We start from the raw sequence: 13,504 nt of genomic DNA, 5'->3' as shown, positions 1-13,504 counted from the left end.
TAGTCTGGAATGAATTAATGCATTTTCTTACATTAATTTTCCTTTTCGATTGTAGGAACAGCATGTGGGACACTTGTGCAAAGGAAGGAAGCACAGAATCCTGCATTATTTTCAGGTGAAGCAGCAAACAACCACAAAAAAATACACTTAAAAATTCTACTTTCATTCTTGTGTTAGATTCACTGTGACTGTATCCCTGTGAAATCTGCATTTAGAAGCACCAGTTCTCCCAACTCAGAACAGTAAACAGGGAAAAAATGACAAGTAGCCCAGTTTAATTTCAAACGTTAATATATTTTCTATTTTATAGTGAACATATGCATCGTTCACCCCTTATTTGCAGCAACTATGACGTCCTCATAAAAAGGGGTGACATTTGTAAGATGCCTCTTAAAATAAATATTTCTTTTTATAAAATAATAAAACTTCAAATAAATATTCTTTACACTAAACAATATGTTGAAAAAATTAGAAAATAAAGGCTGAATTTTACTGTAACTGTACAATATACATGAAGTCCAAAGGGAAATCAGATTCTTGTAATAGAAGGTTTCTGTAAGACAAAATACAATCTAAAAACATACTGATTGATTCACATTCTTCCGAATGTACAACATATTAGTATAATATTTTGTGACTGTGCCATGTCTTATGACACCACTTATTTTTCACAGTTGAAAATATTATTGTATATACAAAAATATAGCACATTATCTCTGGCAGAAAACAATGAAAAAAAGGAGTCATTTGCTAATTTACAAATTTTGCAAGTACTATTCACAAACAATAGAGTTGCCTAGGAGTGTCTGTGTTGCTTTAGCTTATGCAATATGTGGGTCACAATGTACTGCATCCCTTTTTTTTTTCTTTTTTTCTGTATGCCACTAGCTGGATTCTAACAAGCGTATCAGTTAAGATGGAACACACAGAGACAAGCATTTCACTGCAAACAGCAAAGTAGATTCCCCAACCCTTCTACTACAGTGCCAAGACCATAGCTGCTTAGTTGGTTGCATATGTACTTTAAAATAATCCTTGCTACTTTAGTATTTCTGACTAGTGATGCTATGTTGGCTTTTCAAAGTTCCTGGGGGGGACGCTGGGAACTTTGCAGCAAACAGTGTTGGAGTGTTTACAGCGGCACCCCGGCCGATTTACCCGGTCATAACAGCCCTGGCACAACTTAAGGCAACCCTTGGCTGGTAGGTAACACCACAAGCAAGGCAGAAAGAGGGACACCACACCCATGGCAGACCATCTAGTGCAGCAATGTGACTGACTGCAGGAGCAGGGGTTGTCAGCACAGTTGTCCTCATCATCATTAGAGCAGTGATAGAAGAGACCCTTCACACAGCAAACACAAGTCCCATAATCGACCACATTCTGGGCTGAGCAAAGACACTGCTTGTCACAGATCCAACATGATGGGAGGGTCCTCGGATAAGTGCACTCCTTACACTTACACTTTCCACAGTCCTCACACCTGTAGCTGTGCGCTCCCAAGTCTTCTTTGCTCAGCGGCTTCAGCTCACTTGACTTGAACTCAGACTTGGGCTGCATTCGGACTATCCCATCAGCAGCTGGCCCCGGAGATGACCCGAGAAGTCTTTGTTCGGATGAATTACTGCTCGTACTTGTCCTTGTACTGCTCCGTGAACCTGTGCTGACTGTGCTGACAGAACGGGACAGAGGCGCTCGAGGAGAGGCATGTGTTTGTGTGTGCTGAATCCGGCTAAAATGGCGATGCTCAGGCAAGCCATGGGGCCTTTCACTTTTGGGTTGGGTTGCTAGCCGAGGAGTGGACTTGATCCCCGGCCGCGGAGCCACTGTAGGTCCTTCCGTGTACTCATTTGTGTTTCGGATGGCTCTGATCTGGTCCAACGACAAGACGTGAACCTGCTGCATCAGGACATCCCGCAGGTCGGGCTCCCCGTGTGGTCTCCCACTGTCACGCCGAGCCTGTTGCAAGGCCTGTGACCCACTGCTGTGCTGAGCTCTTGTCTCCATCAGTGCCCAGAAGCGTGCTCACCCCGGCAGGCTTAGAACACATCTGAATTCCTGGAGCAACAAAGAGAGGGTTCACTATTGCAACACATTTCATGCTTTCTCCAGCAGCCTTTCAAGCCTGCAGGATCCCACAGCACTGCACACAATCAAGTAATGCATGAGCCATTAAAAAAAAGAGTCACATCTGGGGCAGAGTGCCTGCCAGCTGAATGCACTTCCCTTGGCCTGTCCTGTCTGCTCCTATGGACAGTTTAAAGGGATTCTGTTCTAGGTTCATGCATCTTAACTTATGGCTCTAGAAAGTCTAGGCATGGCTCCTGCTAACTAAGGGTTCCTAGGCCATCTTCTGGTTAGATCATGGCCTTTAGAGTGATCCCATTTCAGCCACTTGAAGGGACTCTTCTTTTTACATCATGCTACTGAAAAATTTACATAAAAAAAAAAAAAGAAGCCCTCAAGTATTTAGCAAGTGTAATGTGACCTGCTGATGACAGACATATAATTCTCCAATTTTGTTTAAAACTGGATAATATTTTGGTAGGCTAGTCTTTTTACACATTAAACTTTACATGATGTAAATAGGAAACTTTAGTTTAATACCAATGGTCCCAAGAAAAACACTAAATAGCAATAAAATGTTTGAGGTTAGACATTAGTTAGTGCTACCAAAAACTTCAACAGCACAAGTAAAAATATCTCTCTCCAGTATTTTAGTGTGTGTCATACTTGCGTACACCACTGTGATTGTTATTTTAAGGCTCAATACTACAAAAGCAATGCTACCACAGTTTTATTTTTTTAATGTGTAAAAAATTCCACAGCCTGCATTTCAAATTGTAAATATTACCAAGAGCGGCTTGTGGGACAGAGGCATGCATAATATAACCAAACAATGCCATCATCTAAGAAGTCTACTTGATTTCGAATAGTGCTTTAAAGGATCATTAACTACAAAGTAGAATTGCAGACTTCAGAATTTAAATGGAAACCCAGTAAAAGACCCAGAAGATGAGCACTTGTAAATAACTAACCTCCACGCACAGATATGCAAAAGTTTCAAGTACTGCCCTCTAAATCACTTAATATTTGCCTTGCCTTTATCATATCTTAAAGCGGTTCCAAAATCCAATTACCTAGACAAAAATCCAGAACAATATTTTACAATTAAAACCCAACCAGGAACCAAGCTTCTTACAAGGACCACACAATGTCTTCAATTATACCTAGAAAAAGCACCACAGTGTTACTCTGTACACGTCAGTTACCAGCAATAATACTATACCGTTGTATAATAAAATATGGTCAAACAGTTTAACAATGACTACCTCAAGATGCTGTCTTTATTCTAGCAGCAGCGGAAAATGTTTAACCTTTTAATTCCTGGCTCCCTCCGCTCAAGTGCTTTGCCTTTAAAAAAAAAAAAAAAAAAAAAAATCTAATTTTTAAGAGTGACTGCCTATTTCAAATATTGCCAAATCCTGGTGACATGTGGAGTGTATGTCAAGGTGTGTGTGCCCTCCTCCCCCCACCACCCAAAAAAAAAAAAAAGCCTTGCAAACTCATCTTGAATTATTACTTATGTTTTCTTCATATTAAAACCTTTGCCATATAAAAAGTTTCAACCAGCAGTTTAAGCAGACATTTTCTCATCTGGAAAACTATCTTAAAAAGGAAAAGGGCAGAAAATAAAACCCTTTCCCCACCCTTGAGATGAACTAGCATCCCTATCTGTCCTCCCCATCCAGCTTTAAGGCAGACTCAGCCAGCCTAGAAGGCACGCCGGATGAGACCCAGCCTCTCCAGAAATGTCAGCCCGGTGCAAGAGCGGAGCTGACCCTGACCTGCAGGCGCTTAAGACGACACCGGCTCAGACGCCAAGGTGGGGGCCAGAGGAGAAGGCTCCGCGCTGAGCTCCCTGCCCAGCTCTCGGCTCCATGCCGGCGCGGCAGGTGGGAGGCGGCAGCCCCTCGCCCGCGGGAGCCGCCGGCAGCCTCGCAAGTGCAGACAACCTGGAGATAACCAGGAGACATCCTCCAGGATGGGAGGTGGGAGGGGGCTGCTGAGGCCGCCTTATCAGGAAAGTCAAACCCATGTTTCCTTTTAACTCTTCCCCCCTGCCCTCCCCCGAGAGATGCTAAAGAAGCCTTGTTCCCCCTCCCGGGTAATGCCAGGCGCCCTGCAGACGGTTGGAGACAACACCTCCGGGACAGACGGGCAAAGGCAGATTACCCCCCTCTCGCCTTGCCATAAGCACCCACTCAGCTTCACAAAGCCAGTCCCTGGAAAACCTCCCCTTATTTTACGCACATTCTGCAAATTGCCTAACCTTCAGCCCATCCCCCTCTGCCCCGGCCCAAACCGGCCTCTTCAGCGGGACATCGGTCAGAGCCCTGCCACCCTCCTTTTACTCCCCTTAATTGATCCGCTAACATGACGAGACGCAAACCTCCAGCACATTTATTTGCGAACATAAGTTTGCCTGAAAACTCTAACAGGAAAGCACGTCTCTCCCTCCTCTCTCTGATCTAGCACTTCTCCCGTTTCCATCCACCAAGAGCAGGGAAGCAGCATTTGCCTTTTTGTGTGTGCGTGTGTGCGATAACACTATTCCACACTTCTAAAAGCCAAAGTCCACTCTCGCAGAGCTCAAGTGCCATGATTGCAAACTTTTCCTAGCTGGGATTGGCAAAACGGCGAGCAAGGGGGCCGGGTTTCGCGTTCGGCACATTCGGGGAAGTTTAAAACGCAAGGGGCTTCTTGCGTGCTGTGGAAAAACCCCGTGTCTGGCTGGTGGGGAGAAGGCGAGCCTAAGGGGGAGAAGTCCTCTGCCCGTGAATTTCTGTTTTGTGTCCGGAGCCTGTGCAAAGCACCCCCACCCCCATCCCCACCGCACACACACACACACACACACACCAACCACCTCCTCTTCTTTCAAAGTGCTTTGAAACCCCCATTAAGGGCCGAGTGTGTGATCAGACTATGGATTAGGGCAAAAGGGACTTTACCATCGGGGTGGGGCAAACTGACACACAAATAACTTGTTGAAAACACCAGCAGATTTTTTGGGGGGAGGGTAAAAGGGGTGTTACAAAGTAAACCCACCGAAGGGGGGGGGGGGAAGTAAAAGCAAAAATTGAAGCTTTCCGTCCCCTCCACACATAACCCTCTGCATGGCAGAACCTGGAGAAGAACTTTCCTCGTCTGATGGATCGAATTAATTTCATCACACGAGACACAGAGATGTGTATACACACACGCACACACGTAGGTTTGTACCAGACGTGCACTCACTTCCGAATTGCACGGATCTCCCGACGCCACTACAGACGGGCGTAAATCACGCACTGAAAGGCGGGTTGCTCGCTCTCCCCCAAGACGGAGGGGGACACACACACACTCACACAAACAGCCCCTGCGCTCTCCCACTCCTCTGCGCCCTCCCTTCACCTCCCCGCGGGGCTTGTCGGAAACCCACGCGTGCCCGGCGAGGACCGCCCGTGCCCCGCTCCCCGCAGCACCGAGAGCACGCGGAACTCTCTGTGTCTGCGTGTCCCGGCCCGTGTGCTCTGTGTCCCCCCCGCCGCCCCGCTCGCAGCCTCCGTAGGCATGCCTGCGCGCCCGCACAGCCTTCCGCCCCCCGCGCCCCCGAGGCACCCCGGCGGGGCTCAAAGGCAGCTCAGTCGGTAAACCCCAGCAGAGCTCCCCCCCACCCCCTCCGAGAGAAACCGCTCCGAAATCCCACCTCCGGCTCCTCTCTGAGAAAGGAAGCAGAGGGGAAAGGGGGGAGAGGGAGAACCTGTACGAATGGAAAAGGCATCGGCCTCAAACATTTCCACGAGTTTTCTTGGAGCAACCAAGGGTGGCTGGAGGGGGGTTACTGAAAAGCTTGTTTTGCAAAGAAGGAAAAGGCTCTCACCGTGATCGCGGCGCTGCACCAAACCCCTCTCTGTCTTGTATTTTCTTCTTCCTGCGGCTTGCAAATAAATCCAGCCCTAAAGCAAAAAAAAAAAAGTTCTTTTCCAGACTCTGCTTTAGTCCAACTTGCAAATTAAAGTAAGAATGATCACCACGTAAAAAAGTCCAGAGCAAAGTTAGGTCCCTTTCCCAGATCGATTATAAATACGTGTGTGCGCGTATATACTATAATAATAATAAAAAACACCTCTCCGGATCGGGGTGGGTTTTCTCTGCTCCTAAAAAGAAATCACTCAAGTCTCTCACACTTTCCTTTTTTTCCTCAATGAACCGGAGGCCGAATCGCCAATACCTAGTCACTTTCTTTTTTTTTTTGTTGTCGTTGCAATTGATCAAGAGGAAGGGCAAAGCCAAAGAAAACAAAATAAAGTGGATCTAAAATAAAATCCCAGAGCTTTCTTCCACTGAGCTCCTCCAAAAAAGCAGCTTGTGCAATGTAGCCGTTCTGCTGAGAAGCTGCTTGCTGCAAGCTCCTCTCCCCTCTCTCCCTCTAGCTTTCTCGCTCCCTCTGCGAGCGTGTGTGTGTTGCAGGCAGCTCTGTGGTTTGCAATCGGGGGGGGGTGTTTTGGGAGCGCAGCGGATTTGTGGTGGTGGTTGTTGTTGTGTGTTTGGAGGAGGTGGAGGAGGAGGAGGAGGAAGGTTTGAGATCTGAGCTGTAGGGGCTCGGCGTTTTTCTGCTCTCTCGCTCTCTCCCTCTCTCTCTCTTTTTCTTTCCGGAGGAGGTAGGGTGATCTCTCTGCAAAAGCAGCAGTAAATGGCGTCATGTGGATCTGAGGAGGAACAGAGCAGTTGTTGTCCCAGAGGATATATCGCATCCGGTCCCAGCTCATTGGCTCTGCGGGGCTACATTCACTGGCGCTCCCAGCGCCCTGCCAGCACTCCGAGCTGCGGGAGGCATTCAAAAGGGCAGTGCCGCCGACCCGGCCGCGGTCTCGGCCCGTCGGTGCGCGGCCCTGCGCTGCTCAGGGCGGCGCGTAGACCCGCTGAGCCCCTCTCAGCCCCCCTCCGCCCCTCTCCGGAGGCCTGGCCGCAGTCTGTTTTCACAGGAGGCTCCTCCGTGCGCGGTCACACGGCGCTGCGGCTGCTTTTGTGCTCGTGTATTTATTCAGAGGCAGGCGGCGATAGGTTTGCAGGGGAGCCGAGGGGATCTCGCTTCTCCCGGGCAGGGAGGCGCGCTCTCCCCGCCTCGGCGGGCTGTAGGGAAACCCGTTTCCAGGTGCTCTTTCGCCTCCCCCCCCCCGTTTCTTTAACCGAGTGGAATGAAAGTTTACACTTTTTGCCCCCCTCTTCCCCCATTCTCCCTCTCCGGCCCTTTTCAACAGGGGCGAAGGCAGGGTGGTTACGGGGAGCATTGTCCCGCGGATTAACGAGATGAGGCGGCGTGGAGGGCGGCCCCGCGGCCGGGCGGGAGCGCGGAGCGGGACCCGCAGGGCGCGGAGCGGCGCGGGGGGAGCCGGACAGGCCGCTGACAGCGCGCTGCGGTACTTCCCGCGCCTCCAGCTGCTGCGGAGTTTTCATGTTCCGGACAGCAGCGGAATGCTCTCGCCTTGCAGAGGGTGGAGGGTTTTTAGGGGTAGAAAAAGAAAAAAACTTTCATTAATTCCCATTCATGTGGAGGACACGGTCTGCAAGCAGCCCACAAACGTGACTGTTTGTCTTCTGGGCGTTTGCTGACACGGCCACTGCTCGGTCACTTTTGTACGAGCCGAAGTCGCCGGGGGGGGCCACTGTCGCTGGGCCCGGGTATCTTGTGCCTCCGTGTATCTTTAACCGCGGAAAGCAGTGTATCCACGTAGGCAGGCAGCGAGCACGAACATTACCCGCATCACGTGTGGCATTGCTTAAAATACACACGGCGTGCAAGACAGCAGTGCACTGCATTATTTACATGAGCAGTCCTCGGTGCAAAACCCCTATCAGCCTTTTTTTACTATTCGAGGCAATTTTGTAGGCACTTCCTCTTCTACACCTGCTTGCCACCGCTTTTTGAAGAGGATGGTCATCCTCGGTAAAAACATGGAAATAAAAAGGGCAGTGCCTTACACTGGCGGCCCTAGGGTTTTTGCGTTCTTACAGGCATATACTTATTCTTTCACGATAATATTCTGAACCTGCAGATTATTTTCCGCAGTTGCCTGACAGTAGGGTTAGCCTGAGTTTACAAGGGTCTTTTTCCCCTTCCCAAAGGCCACCCCACTCCATAAGCATGTACAAAACCGCTGCCGCCTTGGAGGGGACGGTGTTGGGGCCCCGGCGCCGTCCCCTTCCTATCCTCTTCGCCCCTCTGAACGGGCAGACGGAGCGAAATGCCCGTCGGGAACGAGTGCAGGGCCGCCCGACGGCTGGAGCCGCAGCTCCGCGGGGCTGGGCTCCCTTCGGGGCTGCCGGGGAATGGAGCAGACGGCGGCGACGCAGCTCTGCCCGCCAGAGGGAGCGCGGCGGCGGCGGGGCGGCGGGGATTGCCCCCCGAGACTTTGCCGAGGAGGGCAGCTCCAGCTGTGGCAGCGGAAAGGCGGGAGGAAGCCCGCAGGCCTTGACTTGGGCTTCCCTCACGGGAGGGGGCACCCAGCTTCGCGGATGCACTGAGCACCGACCTGGGCATCCTTGGAGTTGTGCCTCTCCGCAGGCTGGAAATCCAGGGGTTACCGGGGGAAGAGGACACGGTCTTAATGTCATTCACTGCGGAAAGGGAAAAATCACTTCCTCCCACATAGCAAAGTAAAAAATGGGTGAAGAAGTCTTTGTGCAATCCTGTACATAGCTAAAGGGCTGTTAGGTTATCTATCAGTGTTTATACCGAGTATATAAATAGCGTTTAAACTGGAAAGTTCATAATACCATTTTAAAATCAGTCAGTAGTGCAATCATCTATTTATATGCCAGTTTGCAAGTACAGGTGTATACACTTGATACAGTGAGAAGTCCCAAAGACAGATATGAAAGCAGTGAAGCTATTTTTATTCACAAAGCCAGTCGTGTATGCAAAATGGTGAAACATCAGTGTCCTATGCAAAAAAAAAAAAAAAAAACAAACAAACAAAAAACCAACCAACCAACCAAAAACAACAAAAAACCCCACCCAACACCCCCCCCCCCAACCCAAACAAAACCCAAAACCAAAAAACAAACCAAAGCCCAAACAAGCATAATAAAAAAGAAAAAAAAAAAAATCCCAAGCATACAGCAGTGCTGAATTTGAAAGAGAAGCCCCTTTTGTGCACTAACTGGTACACAAGTGATCAATAACTAGTGGACAAATATGCAATATAAAGTGTTATTTGCTTGTTTCTTTGGTTTGGTTTTGGCTTGGAACCTCAAAGCTGAATTCTCAGGCCTTTCATTTGATGTTACCTTGGAACCAGCTTTCTCAAGATTGCATGTATCATTCACATTTCACATCTCTTGTCATGGATAGTGGCTTAATGCATGTGACTATGTTTCCCCTAGTGGTTTGCTCTAACCATTGCATGATTTTATTTATTTATTTATTTATTTATTTATTTATTTATTTATTTATTTTCTTTTAACTCAAGCAGACCTCGTTTTTGGAGACGGAAGATCTTTAGTTCATTCTCCACTAGAAAAATGGTAGCTGGTGGACATATATATATGTACACACACATATACATATATATTGATATACATATAGAGGTGTGTGTGTTTGTCATAGAATATCAGCAATTGCAGTGACTCGAGTTGAAGAGCTGGGCAGAGTGAGGTCTGTGACATGACAGAAATAGCTGAAACTTTTCTGCATCATCCTGAAATTGTCCCACACGATTTTACTTGGTTTGATTTTCAGACCCAGGACCTGAAAACAAGTAGTATTTCCCCTTTTTGTAAAATAAAAGGAAGTTAATTCATAAGGAATTTCTTTCAAGGGGATGAAAGTGCTGTAAATTTGTTGACTTCCAGAACATTTTGTTCATCATCTTATGACTTAATGCAGTGATGTGAGGATATTGATTCTGCACATCCGGAAAGGACTAAGTTTGGCTGCACACTGCTTCTAATGCCCAGAATTTCCTTAGGAACTTAAACCTTTAATTGATTGCCTTTCATGTTTGTAACTCTGAAAAAGGTAACGTGCATCAAAGAATTATAGGATTTTTTAAAAGTGATTAGCTGTATAGCTTTCTGCCAACTGATATTTCATTGAGATTCTCAGGGCAGACAAGGACACTTAGATATATCACAGAGAGAAACAGAGAAGTCAGACTCACTGTGCTGTAAAAATAGTTGGACATTTTTAATGAAGAAAATTAGGTCCCTGACTCAGTACTGCTGGTTTTGCTTGCATGATTTTCATTGTACGTTACCTGAAAACCCAGAATTCCGTAAGAGGGGAAAATGAGCAGAAGCTACTTGGAGCCTGCTCTGGTGGGACAAGGAACAGCATTGTTAAATGTGAAATACACAATAAATACCTGCTGCTCTCATTAGGGATACACATGCTGTGCAGCTGCTGGGACTTGGTCTCCTGCGTGTAGGGATGCTCAGATTTTCTGGGATTAAACTACCATTATTCAGATCTAGCTAATGATCTCCACCTTCCTTAAAGGTGATATAGGCCAGATCTTGTGTAAGTTTATCCCTTCTGATGAATGCCACAGTATATGGAGGGACACTTGCCAGTAGAGTATTTTCTCATTGAATACCAAATATACGTATGTAAACTTAAAAAATAAACAAATCCCTTTCCTGATCCTTCTGAAATTATACTGAAGAATACATACATTTAGTACTTATAATATAATGCAGAGCTTTTGCATATAAATTGTTCTAATAAAACTAGTGTGCTCTTTGATGTGCCATTCAATGTTATTTGGTTATACTTGTGTCCTTGATAAAATCAGCATTGGTTTTTTTGGAATTCAACTTCTCTCTTCTCAAATGAGAAGACCAAATATTCAAAAGTAGGACAATTTGGCTTGGACAGGAATAAGTGCAGTTTATTTGCTAAATTAGTATTATAGCAGACTTTTTGTATTTGTTTGTCCTAGAATTTTCCTCCTAACATTTTCAACTGCTCTGATGTAAGTAATCATGAGTATGGTATGGACATGCCATGTCTGTCAACATTTGAAACACTGTACTCTGTAACGTCATTCAGTTAGAGGCTAGATAATGCTGGGCTTGGCTATACTAGAATTTTATGCAAAATTAACTGTTTGCCTATTAAAGTGTTAGAAAGTGCCTGCTAGTTTGTAAAATGTGAAAATATTTGTAGCAGAATGCAGACATTTGTGTGTTGACCTGGGATAAAAGTGACTCAGAAGAAATGGAAGAGGTCAATGTTAGCAGTTATGGGAAATTTGAGAACAAGAGAGTTTTGTGGAGAAACTTATCACATCTTTATGGTGGTTTGCACGTAGTTTTCAAACTTCATCAGTCTGTAGATTTTTTTCTATGCTTTAGAAGAGAAAAAAAATCATGAGGGCAATGCAGACTTTTTTTGAAACTTATAAATTATAAGACCTCCCATTTAGAAGTAGTCCATAGGAATCCACAGATCACAGTAAACAACTGATGTAAAGATACCCAAACTAGCTCTAAACTGCAATGTAGTGGAAAGGTAAATGAATATCTTGAGTGCTGTAAGCAAGGTAGCTGGAAGAGCACAGATCTTCCAGAAGTTTGAGGTAGCTTACACTGACTTCTGTGCTTTGACAGCTACTCTGCTCCCAGACCCTAAGGGACCTTCTTCCACTGGAGGTAAGAGTTCAAATAAATACCTCCAAGGTATTAACAATTGGTAGCATATCGCATGCAAACCAGCCGAGGGATATGTATAAATAAGCCTTAGAGATTTTGCTGCAAATCAAAGCAAGCAGGTTGAGCAACTGTTAGAAATTGTATCATCTCTCTCCTATATGCTGAGGTTATTTTTATTTTCTTCAGTTGTGAAAGGCTCATATTCGCTGGTGTGGACACAAGCACATACTCAAAGCAGAGGTGTCATGTGCAGAATCAAACAGTTTCCTAGAGAGGGATGAATTTTGTATGAAAAGGAAAATAAAAGCTAGCATTTCCCATTATTTTCTGAAAATTAGAACACACACACAAAAAAAATCCCATTTGTATGATTAAAAAAAATATATATATATATTATTGGGATATATGCTGATCCTGCTGTCAGATCTGCATAGAACTATTTCATTCTCCTGATTATAATTACAGTATCAAAGACAGCAATTAAAATGCTGGATATTCTATTACAGTTTTCTCCACAGATCTCAAAACAGCTTTCAAGAGATGTTGCCATGTCTGTTTTATATAGCTGAGAAAACCCAGGGGTGAAAGAAAGAAGTAAATTATTTGAAAAGCAAGAATTGTGAGTCTCAGGTCCCAGTCCTATCTCTCCACTGTGTACATGCTGCTTTCCACAGAGACACACCATGCTGGATTTCCTTGTGGGCTCCAGGGTCTTTCTGAACAACTAAAATTTTAGAATCTGTGTCTAATAGGATCGAAACACCTTAAAAGAGAGTAGGAACTGTTAGATAATTATACTTATCTTTCTTAGAGAGGGAAGAGGACAAAATGTTTGATTATCTAAACAAGGTTATCTCTGCAGGAGCATCCACTCCCACCACTTGATTAAAGAGTTCCTCTAAACTTCCGTCTCTGCATCTGGTGCAGTTACTCCTATCTTATTTGTGGTTTTGTAATCGTCTTTCCTGTATTTTAAGCAGGCCTATTACTTTCAAAAGCCCTGCAGAGACAAAGGCAGAAATTTACTGAGAAGCTGAAATCTCTGAGCTGTTCCTCCTAAGCAGGCCCTGACGCCTTCTGGAGCCAGAGCAAAAGTCTGTGGTGCTCCAGGTTGAGAAGGGAATCCAGCTGCTCACAGCAGCTCCCAGGATGGTGTCCTAATTAACAAAAGCAAAAGGAAGTACTGGAAAGAGCATTACAAACATACACAATAAATCCACTGCATCTGACAGAACCAGCTTGCAAAATAAGCCCACTGGAAAACATCCTTCATTCTTGAGGTTAAATGTTTAAGCCGTTTAACATATTTTAAGTTTTCTTATTGTTGTTTTCTTGCAACACATTTCAAATTGACATAAAGTATATGAACTTCTGATGGTTTATGTTCTGTCAAAGCAATTATGTCTTCCAAACTACGTGCTGTTCAATTTTTATTTTCTTTCTTAGCACTATAGGCTTGTTTTCTCCACAGGGACACAGATTACAGTTCTATAAAATCTGTCGTAGCTGAGGAAATTTCTGTTAATGCCTTATTCAGAATCCCACTGAAATAGAAATCAAGGTAACAACAGTAGAAATCAAGGTAACGACCTTTATTCAGGTAAACAGATTTTGCATCAGGTAAAGTTTGGCTTTTGAAAAGACAGAGTCTTTGCAGAGTTAAGAGAATATGTGTATTTACAGTCAGTGTGTAAAATTATATATATGGGTGGTATGTGCTGGGCCACAGCCTGGGCTTGCTTTAGTGCTTTCACGTTTTGTCAGAGCTAGAGCTTCAGCAGCAAAGGCAAAATCTTCATTCAGCGCG

The 13,504-nt window shown here is 45.4% G+C and overlaps 1 protein-coding gene across 3 annotated transcripts; it reads right to left on the bottom strand.

Moving 5' to 3' along the window:
* Positions 1-273: 273 nt before the first annotated feature.
* Positions 274-6,873, bottom strand: SPRY2 (sprouty RTK signaling antagonist 2). Of its 3 annotated transcripts, none has more exons than XM_065678070.1 (3): positions 6,170-6,873; positions 5,924-5,999; positions 274-2,058 (listed from the first exon to the last, which is right to left on the bottom strand). In XM_065678070.1, the coding sequence occupies exon 3, from the start codon at positions 2,005-2,007 to the stop codon at positions 1,066-1,068; it is 942 nt and encodes a 313-aa protein (XP_065534142.1). In that variant the 5' UTR covers positions 2,008-2,058; positions 5,924-5,999; positions 6,170-6,873; the 3' UTR covers positions 274-1,065. The 3 variants fall into 3 exon arrangements, with proteins under 3 accessions (XP_065534142.1, XP_065534143.1, XP_065534144.1); XM_065678071.1 differs by lacking the exons at positions 5,924-5,999; positions 6,170-6,873 and adding exons at positions 3,333-3,414; positions 3,849-5,503; XM_065678072.1 differs by lacking the exons at positions 5,924-5,999; positions 6,170-6,873 and adding an exon at positions 3,849-5,503.
* Between the last annotated feature and the right edge of the window lie 6,631 nt (positions 6,874-13,504).

This window comes from Lathamus discolor, chromosome 4 (assembly GCF_037157495.1).
Source record: "Lathamus discolor isolate bLatDis1 chromosome 4, bLatDis1.hap1, whole genome shotgun sequence".
NCBI lineage: Eukaryota > Metazoa > Chordata > Aves > Psittaciformes > Psittacidae > Lathamus > Lathamus discolor.
This window is presented reverse-complemented; position numbering and strand designations above follow the sequence as displayed.

Coding starts and splice junctions, on each gene's coding strand:
- SPRY2 (XM_065678070.1), bottom strand. CDS start 2,007: ATGGAGACAAGAGCTCAGCACAGCAGTGGGTCACAGGCCTTGCAACAG.